The 23,643-nt window shown below is 40.3% G+C and overlaps 1 protein-coding gene across 4 annotated transcripts in view; it reads right to left on the reverse strand.

The window, feature by feature from the left end:
- Positions 1–23,643, reverse strand: part of PRSS12 (serine protease 12) — a 58,592-nt gene that overhangs the window by 12,012 nt on the left and 22,937 nt on the right. For 3 of the 4 annotated variants that reach the window (XM_083460258.1, XM_083460256.1, XM_083460257.1), the window contains 4 exons: positions 13,304–13,482; positions 12,836–12,977; positions 11,678–11,874; positions 7,225–7,366 (listed from right to left, as the gene is read on the reverse strand). In XM_083460258.1, the coding sequence (XP_083316384.1) occupies positions 7,225–7,366; positions 11,678–11,874; positions 12,836–12,977; positions 13,304–13,482 (660 nt within the window). Of the gene's footprint in view, positions 1–7,224; positions 7,367–11,677; positions 11,875–12,835; positions 12,978–13,303; positions 13,483–16,370; positions 16,522–19,120; positions 19,300–23,643 lie in introns of all 4 variants that reach the window. The other variant, XM_083460259.1, reaches the window with a different exon arrangement.

The raw sequence follows: 23,643 nt of genomic DNA on the forward strand, positions 1-23,643 counted from the left end.
GGCCCAGACGTGCATTGCGAATGTGTGAGGTCATGTCATGTCATCGCAATGTCTGGAGGAGACTGAGCACTAAGGGGGAGCCAGTCACTGGAGGTGTGCTGCACTTGGCTCCACGCTCAACCTCATCTGCCCCCTCAACATTGAGGGGCCCAGCCCCCTTCCAACAAATATTGAGGTGGGGGGCGAAGATACCTCGCCCCCCTAGGGTTGGCACACCTGGTCAGTTGGATCAGTTCAACACTAAAACCAACAATACAGGTAAAAATACTACTAAGCTGAGGCCTTTGGAGAGGTTTGGGTAGCAAAGGAGAATGGGGTTTCGGGGGCTAGTTTAGCAGTCCCTCCTTTTTTGGGGTGGGGCAAGATATACAATTGACTATTGTGGATGAACCCTTTTAGTTAGATGTATTGTATTAATTGATAAGTTTGCTATGTATTACATTTCTGAATGTTACTTTTGTTGCAAGTCACTTTAAAACCTATTTGTGAAAAGGGACAAGTAGATAATCAAAAGTCCATAAAACAAATGCAAACAAAATTTCAGAAAACCCCAATGGTCCATAACAAAGAATGAAAGAGCCTAGAAATTTGAATTTGTATGAGTTGCACGTGTATAGCAAGGAAACCCAAAGAATAATGACCTTAAGCAGCGCTATCCGTCCATCTTCACAAAATGGACCTAAGATTATTTGTTTAACTCGTTAGCCACAAACTACATGCCTCTTCTTGTTCCAAGTTCTCTCTCACCCCCCTTCACACATGAACAATTATATAGATTGCAGATATTGCAAGGAATGTTCAACTCCCTGACAGCTGTTTTTCCCCATATTTGAGCTAAGTCTGCCAGACAGTGACAAAGTGCAGGAGACCTTTTTAAAGTTACATCTACTGCTGGAATCCAAAGTTAAGCACTTCTTTTCAAGATCCATCCAAGGATATTTAAAAACTCAATTTCCTTGGGTACCATAAGGAATATGTTCATATTGAACAGCCAGTGCTTAATCTATCCTTAAATACAACTTATTATTGCATATATATCATAAACCAAAGCGACTCAGAGCCCTTCCATACTTATTTTTCATGCTAATGACCATCATATATGGCCGTTGAGTAAATCCAGATAACTACAAATTGCTTAATGCGGCATCCTGTGGAGCATCTCCGGAAACACAACAATGTTCAACAACATTGGCTCTTGCTTAATAAAGAAAAGTGATTTCTTTAACTCTGAAAACCTGGGGCATTTCATGCTAGAACAAGAGGCCTTGTTATTAGAGCTTCCTGTGCAATGTTATCTTAAGATAGACTCCTACGTAACATGGATTTCTTCATAAGCCCCAGCTGTATTTGCTGGGCTACCATATAAGGCATCTCAAAGCAAACCATGGACAGACATGTTTGAGCTGAACAACTCCTATTCATGCTTTTATGACTTCAGTGAGACATAGTACCAAGTAAATATAGACAGGATTGCAGGCTTCACTCTGATTTTAATCTAGATAGAGGCTCCTCTCTGTTTGGTGGCTAAAGTATAACATGATGCAGATTGCAATAGTTTTAGAGAGCAACACTACATTCAAAATAAAGAGTTCTCAATGGACATATAAAGAACATTTGGTATTAGAATAAATTTCCACTACATGCCCAAATTATACACAGGTATTCCCCCATCACATATAAGAGGGCGATGTAATTTAAAGCACCAAAGGAGCGCTTTTTGTGCTATAATGTTTACTTTATAACCTTGTTTATTTAACACATGCATGTTCTTTCCATTGCTGCTATGTCTTGGTCATGTTTTCATTGGCTGACATTTTTATGATTTCAAAAGTACTTACTACATTTTATGTTACATTTTCCCACTATAAATATTAATTTGCGACTACAGCAAGCTCACTAATGTACAGGTGTAAAATATTAACTGAGGTTTAGGAAGATAGCCAAATCTATAAGCTTTTTCAGTCCAGTTACTTGGATTTATTTTTTATGGAACATCATCATCTTAATATTTAGAAGGTCTACCAAACTTTGGCAATCATGCATGCAACCAATGTTTCTTTTCCATTCCACTGATGCAATCTACAAATTTCAGTATTCTTCCAGAAAAACAATCTAATGCCAAAGAACACAATACAGAGCCACACAGTTAGTTCTACGTGATCAAGAGGGTTTTGGGCTTGAATAGCAAAGACAAATGATTCATGTGAATGCATGACAGCCATGCGTCAAGCTCCTCCACATGGTCTAATCACCACTCTCAACCTTTGCATTGTCTAGTAGAACTTATGCATGTCTTGGCATTCAGCAATTGCTCATGCCTGCAGCATGTCATTGGCTGCCAACAGCAGAGGTTGGTGGGGACACCGAGTGTCACGACATCTGAACACAAGTAAATTCTATTTGACTAAAATATTTATACCTCAGCTTTCCACCATTTTGATTCTCAAGCCAACTTATGAACAAAAGATACAACAATATAAATACCAACTATAGAACAAATCTAACAACTTGAGAACATATGAAACAGAAAAACCAAACAGCAGGGAAAGAAAAACAAAACATCAGAAAAACATAAATGTAAAAGACTCACAGCAACGATAAGAAAATCAATATTAAGTGTATCAGTGAGTCAGATGAATAGAACAGGTTTAGCCTTCTGATAATAATGGCAGCAGGCAAATATGCCTAAAAAGGAAGGTACACAGTCTTGGTGCCAGTGCAGAAGAGATTCTGTCCACAGTAGTCATCTGTCTAACTTACGGAGGGATGGATTAGATGCAATAGCCATGGAGGGGAAGGGGGTCAGAAGACACAGGGCTGCTAATTTTCATGGCAGCCATGCATTTGAGAAGGGCTGTAGCTTAGCTGTAGTGCATATTTTGCATGTGAAAGGTCCCAGGTTCCATTTCTGGCTTCTGCAAGTAGGATTGTGTGGTTCATTCATTAAATGTACTGTAAGTATTTATACATGCTGACAAGTTCTCTGGATTTTTACCAAATAAGTTAATTTCTTCAGTTTAAGTGGCACAAGTGTAAATCAGAGGTATTTAAAGAAACCTCAAGACCCTCTAGGTTTTCCATACATAGCTGTGATTTATATCTGAGCCACCATAAGTAAGGTGAGGAATTTGTTTGCTTTAGATTGTTTTTCTTGGGAAATGTTGAAGCCCCTAGACCACATAAGTGATATATAGTGGAATTTAAAAAGAGAATGAATTTATTATATGCACATTTCCTCAAAGCTGGGCAAGCTTTTTTCCATTATTGTATTTAATAAAATGTGGCATGAACAGTAGCATTTTGGACTTTTCAGCATTTCATGGCAATACACAATCTGTCTCTCAACTGAATTTAAGAAAGCCAGTTTTGAAGCTACACCAGTCCTATGTTTCAGTGTTCACATGAAAACAGGATTGTCATCAGATGTTTAGCTTAGGTCCCCGCCAGACTTGCACTCTTTTGTGGGAGGGATTCCACTGCATACTGCAACATTTAAGCTTGCTCAATTAAAGTGGCTTAAAGGACTCTGGCACACATTGGTGCAACAAGCCCACACTTTGTGTTAAGGAAACCAATGGGGAAATGCACTAGAAAGTGTGGGATTAACTAGGAAGTCATATAACCTGTCCTATAACCTCCACATAAACCAGTCATGCTTCTCAACTGATTCTCTGGTGGTACTGAATGTTTACCACCAGAGAGATTTGTAGAATAGAACAAATGACACTCTCCAAACTCCTCAGGCACCATGAATAAAAAGTGAGCAGAATAAAAACCCTGAATCCCACCCATGAGATATTAGCCATGCACAATCCCATGCACAGCATTCCTGGGGGAAACTATATCAGCTTGTATTGAGGCACAAGAATTTCTATCCAGTCTTTTGCTTCTTCTGCAATTCTCTGGCTCTTTGTATTAAAATCTAATATTTGCTACCAACAGTGCAATGCATCTCTGTTGTGGCCCCGCTGCCCAATTTTCCTGAGTATTTAAGCACTCAGTTACTCAAGCTTTCTACCACACTTAAGAAATTCAGCTAACAGCAACTGATTGCATCAAACTTAAACCCTGCCTGTTTTGTTTATCATATGTTGATGATGACTGGAGGCATCTGGCCCAGTTCTTCTGAACTAGAAACAGCTGGAAATTGGGGGTGATCACACTGAACACTAGCTGTGAAAGTAAGGAATATATTTGCTAAGCTGGACATTCAAGAAAAATGTGTGGAAATAGAAGGAAACTCCTCTCTTTTCCCTTGCAAGAAATATTACTTCCCACAGCATAACTTAGCATGTGTAAACAAAGGGAGGAAAAGTCTTCATCATGTATTAAATATGGTCCTATGGGAAAGACAAGATAACACAAGGCAAATTCCTTTCCTGAGCAATGTAAATCAAAATGGCACAAAACCTAATAGGGATATCCTGCAACACAAACTCACTGAACTTTACTGACCATTAGGATGGTGTAAGAGAAATTCAGGGTGTTCATTATGGACTCTAGTATGAAATAAAAATGAGGGCAAATGAGCTGCATACATGGCAAATGACATGAAATTGCTGAATAGCTGATAAAACTCCAACCAGCAGATTGTGCCAAGAAAACAAACCATAAAATTATGTAAGCAATGACATAAATATGTTCACTATTTCAGGTTGAAATTATGTTTTTAGGGTATTTTGAAAGGCATTTGTTTTAATGCAACTTTTTTTCTTTTATTAGAACCGCTATGTGATTATCCTCCCATTGCCGCTACCAGAGGTTTAGTATGTAGTCTGCACACTGCTGTCTAGTATGTAAGGTAAAGGTAAAGGTAAAGGGACCCCTGACCATTAGGTCCAGTCGTGGCCGACTCTGGGGTTGTGGCACTCATCTCACTTTATTGGCCGAGAGAGCCAGCGTACAGCTTCTGGGTCATGTGACCAGCATGACGAAGCCGCTTCTGGCGAACCAGAGCAGCACATGGAAACGCCGTTTACCTTCCCTCCGGAGCAGTACCTATTTATCTACTTGCACTTTTGAGGTGCTTTTGAGCGTCTAGGTTGGCAGGAGCAGTGACCGAGCAACGGGAGCTCACCCCGTCACGGGGATTCGAACCGCCAACCTTATGATCGGCAAGTCCTAGGCTCTGTGGTTTAACCCACAGCGCCACCCACGGTATGTAGCCTGCAGTTATTTATGCAACTTTTTTCTTACTCAAAAGTTACCATAGGGAGGGGAGGTTTAATCCTCCTTCCTCTGCACACAACTGTTACTGATAGTAAAACACCTCCCATTCATGCCCATGGGGACTTCTTTACTATCAGTAACTGCTGGGCTGGCTGGGGGCCAGGTGCAGGTAGAAGTTTCAGCGGGTGAAAGGGAGGATTAAACCTCCCCTCCACATGCACCTTGCTTCTGATCTAGACCTGGGCCTCCACACTTACTTTTGACTAAGAAAAATCACATATGCAGCTGCAGGCTACATGTCCAACATAATGTGCAGTTTGACTGACACACAGGACTTAGGGGAGTGCTGTACCTTGAACAGCAAAATGTAATTTTCCTGCTAAATCACACTTCAAGCTTGTTCAAAGTTTCTGTCATGCATCCTGTGACCATACTCTTGCATTATAGCTATGTCCAAATCAGAAAAAAGGTAGAGACAACTGTGTTGTTATGCTTTTTAGGATTTTAGAAGTTCAGTATATATATGTTAAAAGACAAGGCAGTCCTTGCCTGCAGGCTCACAATTTATTGCCATGATACAAAAAGATTTTTAATTTTTTAATGGAAAGGGAAAGGGAATTAGGAGGTGAAAGGAAAGCAGGCACTGAAGTAGCTAATGGATGGGGCAGGAAAGCAGGGGAGGCAGCATCTCAGTAGTCCAGAGTGCCTTGGCTGGTGACAGACATAGAAACATGCTTCCCTTAATCTTTGAAGTCCCTGGACAACTACCAGTTGGGACACAGTATACTTCCTTGCAGGGAAAGGGAAGCATATTCCTTGCAGCTCCTTCTCTGAGTGATACATGGGGGCAACTTGGTCTGCTCGCCATGTTGAAAATAACAATGCAAATTGTACGACATCTGCTGGTCATTTTTCCTGTGGTTTTAGGCAAAATTACTAGCAATGCCTTCTGGTGTTGTCATGCATGCTACTAAACTTGTCATCTTTTGTTGTTTGGAAATGCCCCATAAATGTTGCTACAGTTTGTGATCAAGCACCAGAAGGCATTGAATCAATCTAATGGGCGGCACATGAGCAACATATAAACTACATTATGCTTCTTTCATATGAAGCCTGTTACACTGATACTCTTGGCAAGTTTTGAAAATCTGTTTATATTGTGCTGGAGAAAAGCAACTTGGCAGCTCCAGCATAAAAAGTATTTTAACCTCTTCAGGAAGGTTGCCTTATTTTATAACACAATATAAAGTCCTGTCTTGAAACTGAATGGAGTTTTAAAGGCAAGTTGAAATATGTCATATTTCAAGTGAGGTCTGTTGCTCAAATAAACAGCCCCACCCCAGATAACTCACCAGAGCTGAGTGCCGCTTACTAATAATGGTGTTATAGAATTAAATAAAAACCATGGATTGCAGCAATACTAAATTAGTCATGCTTTATGCCCACTAAAATAAATGGGGGTGATATTAGCATTTGATTTCAATGAGATTTAATTGTGATCCAACTAACTGTGATGAAGGGTGTCAAATTAAATAAATAAATAAATAAATAAATAAATAAATAAATAAATAAGATTAATAATTGCACATTACATGGTCAATGGTCCTCTCCAGATATACTTTTCATTGCATAATGATTTGTGCTCATGTTGCAATTGGGGTGACCATATGTGACCCTGTTTTCAATACTACTTGAATCTAGTTCCATTTCTAATCAGCGCAAATCCTGCAGCTTGCTGCTGAAATCCCACAAATTTTCATGCCAGGAGTGTTCTTAGTTGTTGTTTTAAGCCAATTTTGTTGTGCTTCAGCCCCTCCAAACAGCAAGAATGTGTTAGAACTGGGGAAGCATCACAAAATAACTAATAAAGCAGAACAAATCTACTACCAATGTACTATCATTGTGTCAGTAACATGTTGCCAAATACACCCACACCACAATAAACACCAGTCTGGAGGGGCCCAACATTTAATTCTATGAACTTGCACGATCTATAGACAATAATGTATGGAAACCAGATAAAGTATTTAAGGACTATTGAATAATATATCTTACTTGAAGCCAAGTTGTCGACATACCACAGCTGCATCCTTATCGGACCATCCATCATCACAAATTGTCCCCCACTGGCCGTGGATAAAGATCTCCACGCGGCCCTCTTTCTTATTTTCACCATCCATCAATCTGATAGGAGGCCCTGGGAATAAGTTACAGCTGTTAGCACACAGCAATAGTAGCAAGAACCATTACCCTAGCTAATTTTCATCACATTGAAGGAAAGTTGTCAACTGGGGCTCAAGTTCAAGCATTCCAAGTTTGTACACCAGTGATGAAAGCATTTTAGTCTTGTAACTTGTATGACATCCATGCCAACTTGTTCAGCAAATCTAGAGTCTAATGTGAAATGAATTTCCTCTCTGGTATCCACAAGAACATATTCTCAGTCTGCTGATTCCCAAATCTATTCCACTTTTCCAAATTTAGAGGTCCCAGGCTGAATGGTAGAAAATGTTACTAAAGAGTCTGTGAAGGATTTAGGAATGTAACACAGGAAGCTAACTTTCCTGCAAAAATTGTGCACCATATTTTGACACGGATGCAAGCAAAAGTACAGTGATTACAGGTGTCCAGTTTAAAGAATCCTGTATGAGTGGAGAATGTAATTAAATCCTGATACTAGCTTGATCCGGACTTTATGCTGTCTTGCACCCCCAAATTCATAATAATATGTTGCTAGATTGTACCATTTCAGGTGGCAGGTGTGGATCACAGCTTAATTCCTCTCTTTCGTGGACAAAGAGAGAATGTCAGCCAGAAGTTTATGCTACAACCTCCTGCTTGGAATTCTAGGGTTTTTTAATGTGCTATGAGCTGCTGTTTTTTATGGGGGTGGCTACTCAAACATACAGTTAGCTACGCACAGTCTAAATCACCCTTCCCCAACCCAGTGCCAGCACATGTGATGGGAGTTGTGGTCCAAAATATTGGATGGTCATCTGGTTGGGGAAGGCTGGTGTATATGGCAGAGCCTAGTTGAAGATGAGCATTATAATTGCTCTAATCAAGCCCCTTTCAGTTCCGTGATCGGGTATAGTTGCTTTGTTTTGTAGTTTGTTTCCTGGCACATATCTAGGACACTCCCCTGTTTGAAGCTTTTCTGTAGCACTACTAAACATTTCTTGGGTGAGAGGGAATTGAAAACCTTGACTGGCTCAGTTACACTTTAATCTTCTCTGAAGAACGGTATGGCAGACTGCCAATTCCCAAAGGCCTTTACAGCCAAAGGCTGATCATCATTACTCGATGAACTCATAAATGCAATCAATACATTTTCTTCTAACCTTACGTTTCCTCAAGAGTTTAGCAGCCAGTGTCATAGAAAGGTCTTCTGCTATTAATAATGTATTATTGTTGCACAACAGCTCAAATTACATTTTCCTAATGCACAACAGAGCATTAACAGATGAAAGAACAGATGAAACTAACAATTGCTCGCATATTGAAATCAAACATAGCAAATGTCACATTATCCTTGCCTTTGAATTTATTATATACATTTTAACATATGCAGGCTGAGTATATCCAGACTGACTGGAACTCATTCTGCATCATTGCACACCCAGCTCACAGCTCTAACTACACTTGGCCACAGTGCAGTGATCGTGGTTGAAGTTCTAAAGTGACTACAGGGTGAAAAAGTCACACAACAGCTTCAACACAAGAAAGGATCCATTAATAGCACTTCCTTGGCACATTAAAATGACTCATTTGGAAGCAACCCTGCACGTCGTCCACACGTGATAAATCCCATGGATGAAAGGCTGGGCTTGCTGGCACTTTGTTTGGAAATGGATTGTTGAACTAGATGGGTCCTCTCCTAGGGCCAAAATGCACATTATGCTAAAAGTATAGCTTGCATGCTACCTATCTGGGTTTTCTGGTTTAACCAATTACAAGAGTAGGGTAGCCAGGGCTGGTCCAAGACATTTGGGCACCTGTGGCAGACCCAAAAATGTCATTTCGCACACCCATGATGAAGGGGCAAGGGAAGATCTACATGAGGAACAAAAGGGGAAGAAATATTGACCTTGGGATCAGCTGCCCCAGTGAACCCTGCCACCTGAGGCAGCTACATCATCTGGCCTCATGGGTAGGCTAGCCGTGAAGAAAACTCTACATCAAGATCTAATGTCCATGGGATCCTGCCATCTGAGGCAGCAGCCTCACCAGGCCTCACTGGAGGGCCAACCCTTAAACTTCAGAAACTGTTTATGAGATTCATTCCCTCCAAATATATTACAATAGATATGAAAATAGTTAATAATCTAATTACTGTAACATTTGTTTATATCAGTGGTTCTTCTGTAGGAGCCTTGCCTAACCTCTTTCAAATTTACTGTGCAACATCAGTGACTACATCCAAAAAGTCAAAATTTTCACCTCATTTTTGTCATCATCCAGAAATGCTTACTCTACAAGAATATAATTTCAGTTCAGACTTTACTCATATTACCCGGGCAGCAACACAGGATATTAGCTGTAAAATGGAGCAGATTTTATTCTCAACCAGCTTGTTACTACTTGGAAGTTTCATTCACAACTGTTAAATTAATACAATTTACAGGTACCCAAAGGGAATTTTACCATCTGGCAGTATTTAACCATATTGGGCCCTTTCCAGCTCAGGTTAAGTTCCATAGTTTCATGAACAGAGCAGCACAGATGTTCACTTAGTGTCTACGTGAATGGCCACTATGATATGAACCCCAGCTATTCAGGGTTTAAGTGTTCCCATTCTCATTGTCTCACCCACGCAGAAATACTATTTACATTATACTGCTGGTGTAATAAAAGCTCTGAAATATTAAGAAGTGTAAAAGAACAGCAATGAAAAGAGATGAGGGAAAGAAATTCATTTAGCAAAAATAATATGACTGGAAATTCATTTAGCAAAGCATGCAAGATGGAAAGAAACTCTAGTTCAATAATGCTGTAAACACTATAATTTGTTTAACAGTATGCCTCAAGTTATAAAGTTGGTATGGTACCAAGATATACTTAATAGAGCTCTTTGTTAAGTTGAAAGACACGATGCAATTCTTAAATAAATTCCTTATAAGCTGTCTAATCTTCATTACTATGTTTACTTCTCATTGAAATGCTGTTCTTTGACTCTGATTACCATTTCCCAACATAAGGTGAAACCTATATTTTTCCTCCTCATAAACTGGGGTGATAAATGAGATCAATCATTTCCATTCTTGCGGGTTGGGTAGTCAAGGTTCTTTAAACACCTGTAGCTGGCTGTTAAGCTATATTATACATATGAAGTTCTCTTCATTGGTCCATATTTGCCCAGTACTGTCTCTTGTGATAGACAGCATCCAAGGCCTCAGGTATGGGGTCTCTCCTAGTCAGGCTATCCATAATGCTTTAACTGGAAATGCCAAGGTTTCAACCTAGGACCTTCTGCTTGCCAATCATTTGCTCTGCTCTCTATTGCAGGGGTGGCAAAGAGAGTGATGAATGGGCTGGCAGAGAGAGTGCACAAGAGCTGTGCAATTCTGCAAACTCCATGGATCTGACCCTGTCCATCAATAGCATGCATTGCGTAGAAGACTGACCCTTGGCAGAAAAAAGATCTCAGCTCCTTGTTCTTTGGAATAACTATAGCTCCTTCCCAGACACTTCTCACGTTACAATTTTTCAATCTGCAAGTTGTCCGAAAACTCATACCTATGAGGAGGATTTATTCACATGCCTATTTATATGTCACACTTGAGTATGTTGAGTTCACCATTACAACCATACCAAGGGCTGCGCATGTGCTTCACTAGAAAAATACTCTAGTTCTCTGTGAAATTAAAAACTCAGCTACTCCAGTACTCAGCTGCTTCAGAACAAGCCTATGGTAACCAGATTAAAAATGTCCTCTATTTACATGACAAATAGCCTGGTCCTGTACTAGGTAGACATTGCTCTGTATTGCTCTTGCAGCTCTTCCTTGCCTTTCTAAATTTAACAGATTTAACTTTTTAAAATGGATACTCAGTATAACTATTCTCTGTTTCCAGTCTTGAAAGCTGCTTTGTATCGTCTTCTGATTAGCTCAAATAGTTATCAGGATAAGAACTGAATCAGGTGTTTAGGTTTGGGCCATGATACAACATGGCCAACGCATTGCTAATTTCAGCTTGAACATGCTAACTAATGGGGAATATGCCATTGAGGTAAGATGGAAGATAAACCAAGGTTTAATCATCCATATCTAGCTAGAATGTGGCCAAGAATCAAAGGGCTACTCACTGGCTTCAATATGCCCAGCAAAAGTTCAGACTTTTTGCCTGTAAACAGCACATCCCTGTGCCACGTCAGAAGCAGCCTCAGTTTCCCAAAAAGGTTTGCTATGTGGCATGATGGACTGGTGCTCTAGAACCACAAAACTAAAGCACCTTTGGGGTCCCTTGGTTCTCTGTATCCAAGCTTGCATCTACAGAGAGGAGCTTACCCAGTGAGGCTCTGTGGCTGTCGTTATCTCTATAGCAACTTATCCCAACATCCTCTTTGTGGCTGCAATCATGCTTTCCCCATTCCCTCTTTGAACACTGGAGGATTGCAGACTCCTTTCCTGAGCAGCTGACATCATCCAGCCAGATGGGTCCAATGTTCTCTTCTGGGTAGTGTTCTGAGACACTTTTCCCATTCCTGTTTGCACATAGATAGATTGGCACTTGTAATGTGAGTGAGGTATTGAACATATGATCAACATAAAAAACAAACAATAATATTTCATGTAATAACAGTTCCAGTGCACACAGCACAATTAAGTTCAACTTCAATTAGCATCCATTTTATTTTGAGTAACATTGTCCAGTGTCCACCACCTTTAAATAAATCTTGTTCCTAGAAATCCATGGATGTTTTACTTTTTAAAGGCCCTGATTCAGCAGAGCATTTAACCACTCATTTGACACAATATGCAGAATTCTATTTCATCCTCTGACACTAAAGGCTGCTATAGATATAATCCTGCTGACCGCTTTGCCTTGTACATACACTTTCCATGTTCTTTCCTTCTGGGGTGTGAATTCTTCCTCCCTCCCAGGACTAATCAGATTTAAGACAACAACAACGTTCCCGAGTTCCTTCTTAATACAGCAAATAAAACTTTGAAATACACACACTACAAAAGTTAGATTTGTTGGAAGGAGTGTACAATACCACAGCACTGCTCAGTGCTATGTCTACACCAGCCCAGATTATCTCAGTTCCCATTTTAAAAATTGGCACCTGCCTGCTCTGTTGGCAATTTAAACATTTGTTCCAGTAGGACTGTTTTCAGACATGGATTGCTGAACTAGAGACTGGTAGCAAACTGATTCAATTGATAAAGTGCACCCCCTTCCCAAACCAAAGACAACTAAGAAATGGGTTTGGTTTTTTTTGGACAAAAATAAGATAATTAAGATTCTTAATCTAACCATTTTTCTTTAAATCCTAGTTGATTTTTTTCAATAATGTTTTACTGCAGATAAATGTACTCCTGATTAGGACATAACAGTGAAGTTAACTGGGCAGCTGTGAAATTCTGGACAATAGCATTTTGCAGAAAATTATCAGCAGGGATCTGCAAAGTAATTAACCTCCTCACATAAATGGACCTTACTTAAAGCCCAGCTGGCGGCAAACCACATGTGTGTTCAGTTCAGTCCACCCATCATCGCAGATGGTGCCCCACTGTCCGTTGTAAAGCACCTCCAGTCGTCCCTCATGACTGACTTTCCCACCTGCCAGTCTGATGGCACCATCTGTAGCATTAAAAATAAGAGCCAGTAGTGTTTAAGAGGCAACTTCGGGGGAAAGAATCTGTGCTATAAAATGTGCTGGAACAGATTCATTAAACAGCTAGACACTAGTAATTTGCAAGGTTTTATGAAAAAGTAAAAGGGGAGAGAGCCCTAATACTGGCACATTTCCCATTGTTGCTTTTATCCAACTTCATAATTTAATCCCAAAATGATTGTACTATATACATTGAAATGTCACCCTGACTTGGCCCCATGTCCCATGGCTTCATTCCATCTTGATTCAAAATCTATAGACTTCTAAGACTTCAGCAACCTTTGCTGCCTACCTTCTAGAGGTGTGCAGGAAACTCCTGCATCTTCTTTGTGGCCACAGTTGTGTTCTTGCCAGGAACTCTTTAGACACTGTTCTATAGACAGCTCATTTCCTGTACAACGCACTTCATCCAAAAGCACAGGACCTGAGCCTTCTCCAAAATAAGCCTGGCTCCATGCCTTGGCAACCCCCCTGCACAAACATGAACAAACAGAGAATCAATGATGGCAAATGGTCAGAAAGTGCCTCTAAATTAGCTATTGAAATGGTTTGTATTGCTTTGGTACACATACTACAATCCAAGCAATATTGATCCAAGTAGATGAACAGAGTGGCTACTTAAGATGCTTATTTCCTAAAGAACCCTTTGATAGATTTTGCATTGCCAATTAAATGTGTACATTTTTATTAGGAAATTAGAGCAGTTCTGTCATAACAGAACCAAAATAAGTATTCCACCCCATGTTCTTCTTTAGTTTAGTCAATTGTATGGAGAAGACAAAAATAAGACTATTTTTGCATTCCCCCCCCCCAAAAATGAAACAAACAGCTAATAGACAATAAAGGAGATATACCCTAAAAAAGCAGGAAGAACATGGTCATGTGTAAAGAAAACAGGGAGAGTACAAAGCAAAGTTCATTCTGTATATAAAACACCAGACACTCATTTACGACATCTATAGTTGAAAAATCCAGCCTTAAACATAACAGTGCTTTGCACACCATGGTTTCTTTTTAGATTACTTTCCCAAAAAACTTCTATCTTAATGTCCTTCATGACTCATAAAAATATGCTGCGGTTTTTCAATCTGTTTATAAGACATCTGGCCGTCTCCTTCGCCCACAGCCTAAAGCAGGTTGAGATTATCAAAAGTGAGTATCGTAAACTTAGAGGACCTGGCAGACACAAGGGCTGGTGCTAGATTAAGGGAACAGGATCAGCAAAACAGAGATAAATTAGATAATTCAGCAAGAAAGAATGTGCTTCCTGTTGTAACAACAAATCAATAATAAAAACTTAAAATGTCTCACAGTGATTTACAAAGAGAAATTAATATAAGGACAATAGATTCTGGTTTTGGAAGAAAGGCTCTTGTTTCTTACAATTTAAAGCAAATACATCAGACTGTTTCCTCAACAGGGGTTTTTTGGGGGGGGGGGGGTTGCCTCTTTTGGTCATCAAGGAAACAACCCTCAATGTCACACCTGCAGAGTTTATGAATCACTGAGTAAAACATATCATCCTTTTGCTACCTGCCAGAAAATATGAAACAAAAGGCCGAACTAGACATTAAGACATACTAAATATGCATTTTTTTATTTAAAAAAATGCAGCTGGCAGCTACCAGGGGTGATACTGCAGCAAACAGAAAGGGGAACTTTAGGCGTTTCCTCCCCTGCTGTGGTCTTGCTGAAAATTGCTCCCCCAAAACTCCTAATTGCAGTAGGAAGAAAGCCACCACTAATGCCAGTGGTTTGTTGTTGTTGTTGTTGTTGTTTAGTCGTGTCCTGGGGACTTACATTGCACTGCATCCCTTTTCATTTCTAATTTATATCTCACTTTTCCATGCATATTAAAATGTGTGCCCAAAGCAGCTTACATTTGTTAAAAAGAATCAAAACGGTAAAACAATGCAGATCAAAACCACACTGTAACACCAACATTTCAAAAACATTTCATTTAAATAATCATTATATCAGTGGAATGAAGAAAAAATATATCAAAGATGTGTGATGATGTCCAACTAAGTCGGAGGAGACCCAATGATACAAAAAGGACTTAATCTTCACTCGTTACAATAGGTGAATTCTGAGTATGACTAACTCTGGATATTCTACATGCTCTGCTGAAAATATACTTATGCAGTGCCTCACAGGCTGGAAATCCATATGCTATAATGGGGAGGGGTTAGCATACAGAAAGTATTTAATTAGATGAGCAGTATTCTCTTCTTGTCACTGGCAAACTAATCCTGGTGGGTTTTATTGCACAGTAATGCCAAGTGAAAGCTGTGAGAGGATAGGAAGGTCATTGCCAAGAGGCTTTATTTTATAATTTGCAGAACATTTCCAGCTGGATTAACTGAGACGATATACATATATACACAGCTTGGCGTCTCTTCCTAGCCCATCCACCCCCGGCCACTATATATTTCCTCTCATGGTAAATTTCAGTCTAGGAATGATGAGGCTACCTGCTAAGGCATCTTGCTTTTTCTTCTTGAGCTCACTAGTCCTTAGGCTCCCATAAAAGCATGTGGATAGGGAATATTTAATGGCAACTATAATTTACTAAACTCATGGGACAGAGGCAAGCTAGTCAACCTCAAAGTAAGGTAAATGTGGTTCTACTTTAGCATGTGGCATGTGTTCGAAATTACAAATTACCAGCAAACTGTGGCACACTAACTGTATATTTGGGCTGGGCTCAAAAGAGTGATGCTGCAAGTGCACGAACCTTTGTCTCTCTTTTCGTCAACACAGATGCAGTCCTCACTCCATACTGGAAACCAAAGATTCCCAATATCAGGAGCAACACGCTGAACATCAGAAGTGGAGGGCAGTGTTTAGAAAATGGCCTCAGAAGCTCTATTGAGCACAAGGGGGCTGCTCCCTGTGCAGCTCTCAGGCATGAGTTCAAATCTATCCTCATGTGTGAATTCCCCTGATTACTTCCAATATACAACCTACAGTCAACATGAAATTCATGGCGGAACAAATCTGAGAATTGTCATGCAAATAAGCCACACTGGGCTACTGCACTTAATGATGGCAAGGATGATCCTGCAAGTGACATCTGTGGCACCACACCACACACGGATTATCCCTACAAGTTGCATGGAAGAGGAGAACAAAACATGAGATTGCCCTTTTAGCTTAGAGTCTACACAATATCAGCAATGTTTAGTTACACCCTGAGGTGGTCAAAAGACTCTATTTTGGCTCAAGTGGTGCTGCTTGTTCAGCCGTCCTAAGTATCAGATCCATTTCAAAACATGGTGCAGGCATTTGACTTTGCTTTTGCATCTCAATTCATTGGCAGTGAACTGAATACAATATACTGGGGTGGGGAAACTAACCCAAGGCCAAGCTGCCTGCAGACTACCTCAGCGTCTGCATCATCCCACTGGTCATCGCAGATGGTTCCCCAGTGGCCAGCATGATACACTTCTACTCTTCCTTCATAAGCACTGCTTCCATCCACCAGTCGGACTGGGATAAAATCAGGGTCTGAAATGAAACACATAAGGAAGGGAGGGAAATGAAGTTTTTGTTTCCCAGTTATTAGTGATCAGCTGCTACCAAATGGACAGCAAAGGCTTTGTAATTTGAACAGACACAACCTAGTAACATTGTGGCTCATTTCAGATCACTAACAGCGTAACGCAACAGCATGCCTGGAGTGTTAATAATTCCTGCAGCTCTAAAGCAGAAATTTCAACTGCAGAAACAGAAACTAAGAATTCCACACCTCCTAAACTCGACAGATGTGAAGGAAACCCCATCAGTAGTGATCCTTTCTTATAACTGAATAACAATAAAGGAACTTAAGTTTCAAACAGGGGCTAGCCAGTTGCCTCTGCAAAGCATTCTCAACAATGGTTATCACTGAATCACACCTTCTCTGTGATGGTCAAAATGGAAATTTGGAAGTATTGAAAGCATGAAGCCCTTGTGCTTCCTTCTCTGTTTGCAACAAATTAACCAGGGTCTTCCATATGTACATTCTGTTACTTTGGACCATGTGTATTATCCTCAGTCTTCTGCATTATTTGATGATTAAAATTTGGGGTTTCATTTAAAAACATAGTTTTATCCAGTGCTGCAAAAGCCAGGTTCTGGTTGCACAGCAGGCCTTCCCCTTCCTCTCTTCTGTCTGTGCATTCCCAAGAACTTAATGGGAGAGTCCTCCAGCCCTCTAGAGCAGATTCTGAGAGTATATTGGGGGCTATAGGAAAGGGGAAGTTCTATTGCACAAGCCAAATGACAAGATTGCATACAACTGTGTCTTACTCAAGAGAGTTGTTACTTCAGTTTGCAACACTTCTGTGTTCAGAGCCATGCAGGCAGCCCCAATCTATGATTTGGCACACACTCACACAGAGCAATGTCCATGTACACCAAAAGGTGCATTTATACAGCTGAAGCAATCCACATGGTGACAGTAACTAGAAAAAGAGCTCCTGACCTGTGGAAATAGTTGCTGGTTGTATATGCATACAGCCCATTTTGTAACTTGTTTCTCCATGGGATTACAAGGCCTGCTTGTAGCTAAGGAAATGTTAGGATTGCTCATAGGTAAAGTAGTTGCAAGAACTAACCTGCAGAATTCTAAGCATAGCCCAGACTAGCCCTGCTCACATGACTTTTTCAATTCACTGTACTCAGCGAGCTCTCTTTTCCCTATACAGTACCTTAGGAAACAACCATTTTCTGCATTACATTTTTGCTCCTGTATATAAATATACTGGAGGCTGGAAAAAGATGCCACAGAGGCTCTTCGTACGATGGTCTGATAAAGAATAAAGCAGCCCTAAAAAAATTCTGCATATCTGTGCAGTTCCTATACAGTAACATAATTAAGGATGTCAGTACTGTACACTCCTCTAGCTGGACAAACTCGCTGAGGAACAGAATGGTTTGAATATCATCAATCATGATGCTTCATTTGGAAAGAGAAAAAAGTACAGAATGCACTTTTTCAGAAGGTGACAAATTGCAACACCAGCAAGTATTTTTGGCCTAGACAAGTGCATATATGCACACAATGTATTCTGGAGGCATCATTCTCAAAGGGTGAGGCATGCCTTCCCAAGGAGGTGCAGGCAGCTGTTCAGGGAGACATGATGTCATCTTGCAAGCAGCAATGTGAGCCTCATAAGTGTTCCACCTTCCATTGATGAATAGTGCTGTGTGCCATGTGGAATCCCCCTATTTTTTTACAGGCTTTGGGGTTTGATTCTTGGGCACCTTTAAGAGTTCTGCTTTGAACTGCTTTTGTCTAGATCTCAAGAGAGAATGAATTGTGCCAGTCAGCTTAATTTTGTATTTGCTTTAGCAATGCTCAGAGAACTTCAAAGGTATTAAGGAAGCTCACAAATATTTACCCATTGTATTACACAGTCAAGAGTGCAGGCAAGTGCCCTGAAACACCACAACACACCTTTAGGTAGAAGGACTCAGACAAGAAGATAGTGGGCAATCATTACATAGGCCACAGGTGGTCAAACTGCAGCCATAGGGACACAGACAGTCCTCAGCCCAATCTTATGGGGTTCTCAGACCAATTTCATGTGGGTGGTAAAAGAAGGAGGAAAAGTGGTGGAAGGTACAACCAAAAGGGAGACAGAGAGAAAGTGGGCCACCAACATTAGCCTCTGGACCTAGTCACTATAGAGTCCAGTCCTGCCCACTCTGGCCCTGCCCATCAGTGGCCTTGCCAGAAAACCACAGAAGGAAATGGTGTTATCAACATGTCCATCCTTGCTCTGAAGAGTCCCTTAAAAGGCTAGTGAAAACCATCAAGGACCAAAGAAAAGAGAAAGGAGTCCTTGAAACTATCATTCTAATCCCTGAATACAAAACCTTCTGCATGTGATACCGATTTCAAAATCTCCATTGTGGAATAATTCCAGCTAGCTCAAAAGGTATTTAGGCTTCAATTAAATACGACTTGGAGGAGAATAATGACGCCATTATTTAGCACACCCTTAACTACTTTACCACCAACTGTTCTCAACAAGGCTATTTTAAACTAAATCATCTCTGAAGATAACTATGCTGTTTACATAAGGCAAAACTAAATTATGCATGTGTACTTGTATTTTACCATGGGAAAAGCCACATGCAACAGCAGCTGCCATATTTTGAGGACACATTCCATCCTGCCAGACACTTTTTTCACAAAGTAAGATGTTTTCTTCATCGCCATGGCAATGTACATCACTCCAGTAAACAGGGATAAGGCCTGGTCCAGAAAATGGGGTGTTCTTCGCTGTGCCTCTCTCCCTGTGGGAAAAGCAACAAACATAAGCAATGAGGAAGGCAACTGAGATAACTAGAAACCCCTTGATAATGTACTATTCCAAATTAAATAGCACATGCTTCACTGCAGTTTCTGAGGCACAACTAAGCCTTTCAATGGATATTATGTATATGCATGTGTACTGGATCTGAAATTGTTTTCATTTTTTTATTGATGCTTTATGATGTTTTTATGATTCATCACTCTGGGATGTTTTATGAAGAGTGATTCATAAATTAAACAGGTTGTTTTAAATATTCCCTTATCTGCAGTGAACTCCAATATTGCTTTTAAAATTCTCACATGAGCTGCCAATAGAGACAGACTATTTCTTCAGCAACTTTCCCAACAGGCAACTTTCATGCCAATCCCCCAAGCTGTCTCTTTTAAATGTACATGAATTTTAAAAACAGCTTGAAGGTTTGCTGGGAGTACTCTTAAAATACTACGAGTGCACTGTAGTGCACTGCACTAGCACACTGCACTGGACCATGCTATAGAGAATTCTAGAAGCCAATGGTAAGCCCCATAAACTGAAGCACAGAATATGAGCTCTAGTTCCAGAAGCTCTTTAGGCAAGTAGTCAGCTATAGGGTTCTAGATGAATGTACATGAATCAGCATCTCTTCTTCAGCCTTCTCCATACATTGTACCAGGTATTCACACACGGGTGAAGGTAGCAGCCTAGGAGAGCCCATACATGTGTTCCATTTTTATATGGAAATTAGTTGCTCATTTTGAAACCATCCTAACATCAAACAGATAATTCAAGCAGACTCGCTGGCAGCTTATATCGCTCATACCTTGAGAAATCTGGGAGCAAAAACCTTTTTATATGAAAACCAGATAGAGAAATTGCACGTAACACACAGCTAAAGCCATAAGCAAAATTGCAACCTCCAGATGGGCAGGACTTTGATCTCATCTAATCCACATATCTGTATAAATTGGTTTGGCATGTGCAGATTAATATTAGACATTACAAAACAGCTCAGAGTCCGTTCAAACTGGCCACTCTTTTAAGAAGAGTAGAATAATCTCTAGTTAACATCACATTGCATGTATTCTAAGCAAACCCAATAAAGCTTCGGTTTGTTTGTTTTTTAAAAAAGGGCCATAACACAAAAGAACAATCAAGGCAACCTTACTCTGTGGGATGTGACAGGCAATGGACACTGCTCCATGAGGACAAATGGGACACTGGCCCACCAACCTCAGTCTGAGCTAGCCTGCTTCCTTATGCACAACCAGTCCAAGGGCGGACTTGGCTGTCAGATTCCTCACTGGTCTCAGGTTTACCTTTGTAGAACTTAACAAGGAGGAAGATGCTGACAAAACTCTGCTTCCACCTGCTGTTGGCCTCCCTGTCCTCTGCCCTAGCAGTACCACTACTTGTGACACCATTGTAATATTCAGTATGGGATAGGATTGATAAGAAGCACAGGTGACCTTAGCCAGGAATCATAGCTTGGCTATAGCAAGCCACAGCAGCCCTAGAATTCTCTTCCAAACACACACCGCTCTGCCCTGCATTAAATCCAGCATTGTACTTGTCATGCTTTGTTCCATTTAACATTCTCCAATCTTTTGTTACAACTTGAATTTAGCTGAGTTGCTTTCAGGTGAAAAATACACATATTCAAGCATCACCCTCTTAAAAAATCTTTTTACAATTAAATATGTATTGAAGAGAGGTAAATAACCCAGTAGGATTAACAGATGAATACAGCAACTTCACTTGGGTGTTCATTATTTCCTGAAAAACTCCCTTGAAGTTGCAAATGGTTAATTAATCACTTCTATAATGTATCCATAGCAACCTGCTGATTTTTCATTATTTTGATGCCAACCTGTCACATGGCATTAATTAAATATTTATGTTCCAGCCTGTCAGAGAAGGATAATCAAATGTGAAAGGGTGGACTTAAAGTTTATTCATATAAAATTCCCTACCATTTTACTAAATAATGAGCTTGCTTTAAGAGTCTGTACTCCTGATTCTTTTTGGTTGGTATCTGTCTCAAGAGACAATGAATGCCCCTACAGAGCTGAGGTCAAACCACTGCATTAGCAGCACTGAAATAACCTTCCCAGGGTGCAAGCCTTGGCAGTGTGCATGGAGGTCCTGGGCTACCTAGATGACAAGACTCCCCTCTCCAGTGGCGTAGCGTGGGTTGTCAGCACCCGGGGCAAGGCAAGTAATTTGCGCCCCCTAACCCGTGGATTTGCGCCCCTAACCCTAACCCCCAGATGTTGCGCCTGGTGCGGCCGGGGCCCCCTGCACCCCCACGCTACGCCACTGCCCCTCTCAGCCTCATTGATGTGGTCCAAAGGAAAGCAAAGCAATACATTTGGCACCAGCTTGCCTGTAGGAGTTGCCGGAAGGAGGTATACAAGGTGCCATCCAACCGTCTTAGGGACTCCACTCTGGATTTGTGTAGGGTTTACTCCTTAGACTTTTCTTTTCACAAATATATCCCACAATGCAGCAGTGGTTTTTTTCTCCTAGATGGGCTGCCTTCCCAGGTTGACGAGCCCCATCTGTCCCTCACATCCTTCTACAGTACATACTGTAACCAGCTTCTTGACTGTTGGACCCACAATTCTTCACCTGGGGAATTTTTTACATAGCATATATGAAAATGCAACTCTCTGGGTAGAACTTCATGTGGGAAGCAGTTCCACATGGTTAAGGAAGATGTTAAAGCAATGTATGGTTCAATAAACTCAAACCAAGTTGAGAATGATTCAAATGCATAGTTTATATTTACAGTATAATTGTTAGTTTCATCAACAACAAGGAATTTCACAGAGTACAGTGAGGCTGGATCTGGGCTAGGTTGGGCCTGGGCAAGTGTTGGCCTATCCCAGTTGAACAGAACAACAGTCCTTAACATGCTTCTTTTGTGTTCAGTGGTGTGTGTTTTCATCCAGCCTCAAGATTTCATCGTCTTCTTTGTCGTCAGATTCTCTTCTTATTCTAAAACCACCAGCTGCTATGTCAAGGCATGAACTGGTGTTACAAATTATTCTAGGGAGAACCAGTTCCACTGCATGAGACACAACAGGCAATCACCCAAGACCATAAATACAAAGTTATATAACAATCTTTGTGCAATCCCGCCATAAATTATCTGCAGGTCAGTGCCATTGATTAAACTGGGACTTGCGCATGAATAATAGAGGACCACTTATATCCAAACATTATGGGTTTCCTACATGCGGATCATATCCACGTAGGTAATTGTAGGCAATGCAAGTATAGATTGTCATGCTCCCAATGTGATATTTTGCCTCAGTTTATGAAATGGAAAAAAATGTTGCAACAATCTATATGCTAATTTAATGCTATTTCGTATTCTGTGCAGAAAATCTGTAATGCATGCAGGACTGTAGCATCAATACAGATTCCATAGACCTAATAATTCTTTTCTGTTTTTCAGTGTTCCTGCTTTAAGCATCACCTTTCACTTTTTTAGAAAACTGTTTGAAATGAAGACAAAAAGAAGAACAGTGGCATAGAGTAAAGAGAGAGAGACTATGTGAACACCAGAGGCAAGGGCACAGAAACAAGGCAAGTTGCTATTTCGGGGTGCTGAAGAAGACTCAGCATATCTTGAGATGGCAGCAGCTGAACTCCACAGATTTCTAGGCTCTCTCTGAAACCAATACAGCTGGAGAATTAAAAGAAAGAAAAAAGATGGAGAATGGCAATTACTCTGAAATGCTCCATCAGGAGTCTGATCCTGTTATCCGCTATACAGCTGCAACACAGAGCTTTTCAATCACCTATATAAAATATTGTTTGTTTGTCTGTATTTTTTTTAAAATAGGGCATATTTCCCTCAAAAAAAGGATTAAATTACTAGTGTTTTGCTTTGTTTTTAAGAAGAAACTGTTCATAATTAAGATTTTGTCCTTATTTTAGAGTACCCTGAGAAAACTAGTATCCCAATTTTATATCTTCCTTCTAGAACCAGAGCACAGAAAGCTGTTTTTTACATTAAAGTGAAATTTTCAGAACTTTCTTGTTTTGATTACCTAGTTATTTAAATGATTTCTAAAGCCACTGGCTTTCTACTGAAGTCGTTTACATACATTCTTAACTGTCCCTGCTTTCCAGATAAAAGTAGTATTGCCTCTAGAATTATCAAACTTTAGTGAATAAATTATTTCAAGCAATTGTGACGTCCACTAATACAGACAACTGAGAACTGACCTCCATTTTACTCCTACAATGTGTAGGAGTAAGGCACCATTTATAACCCAATGTGAATTAAGAGCTATATAGCACTTACCCAAGTTCAAGCTGTTGACATATCACTGAT

This window comes from Podarcis liolepis (assembly GCF_965112155.1).
Source record: "Podarcis liolepis genome assembly, chromosome: 9".
Lineage (NCBI taxonomy): Eukaryota > Metazoa > Chordata > Lepidosauria > Squamata > Lacertidae > Podarcis > Podarcis liolepis.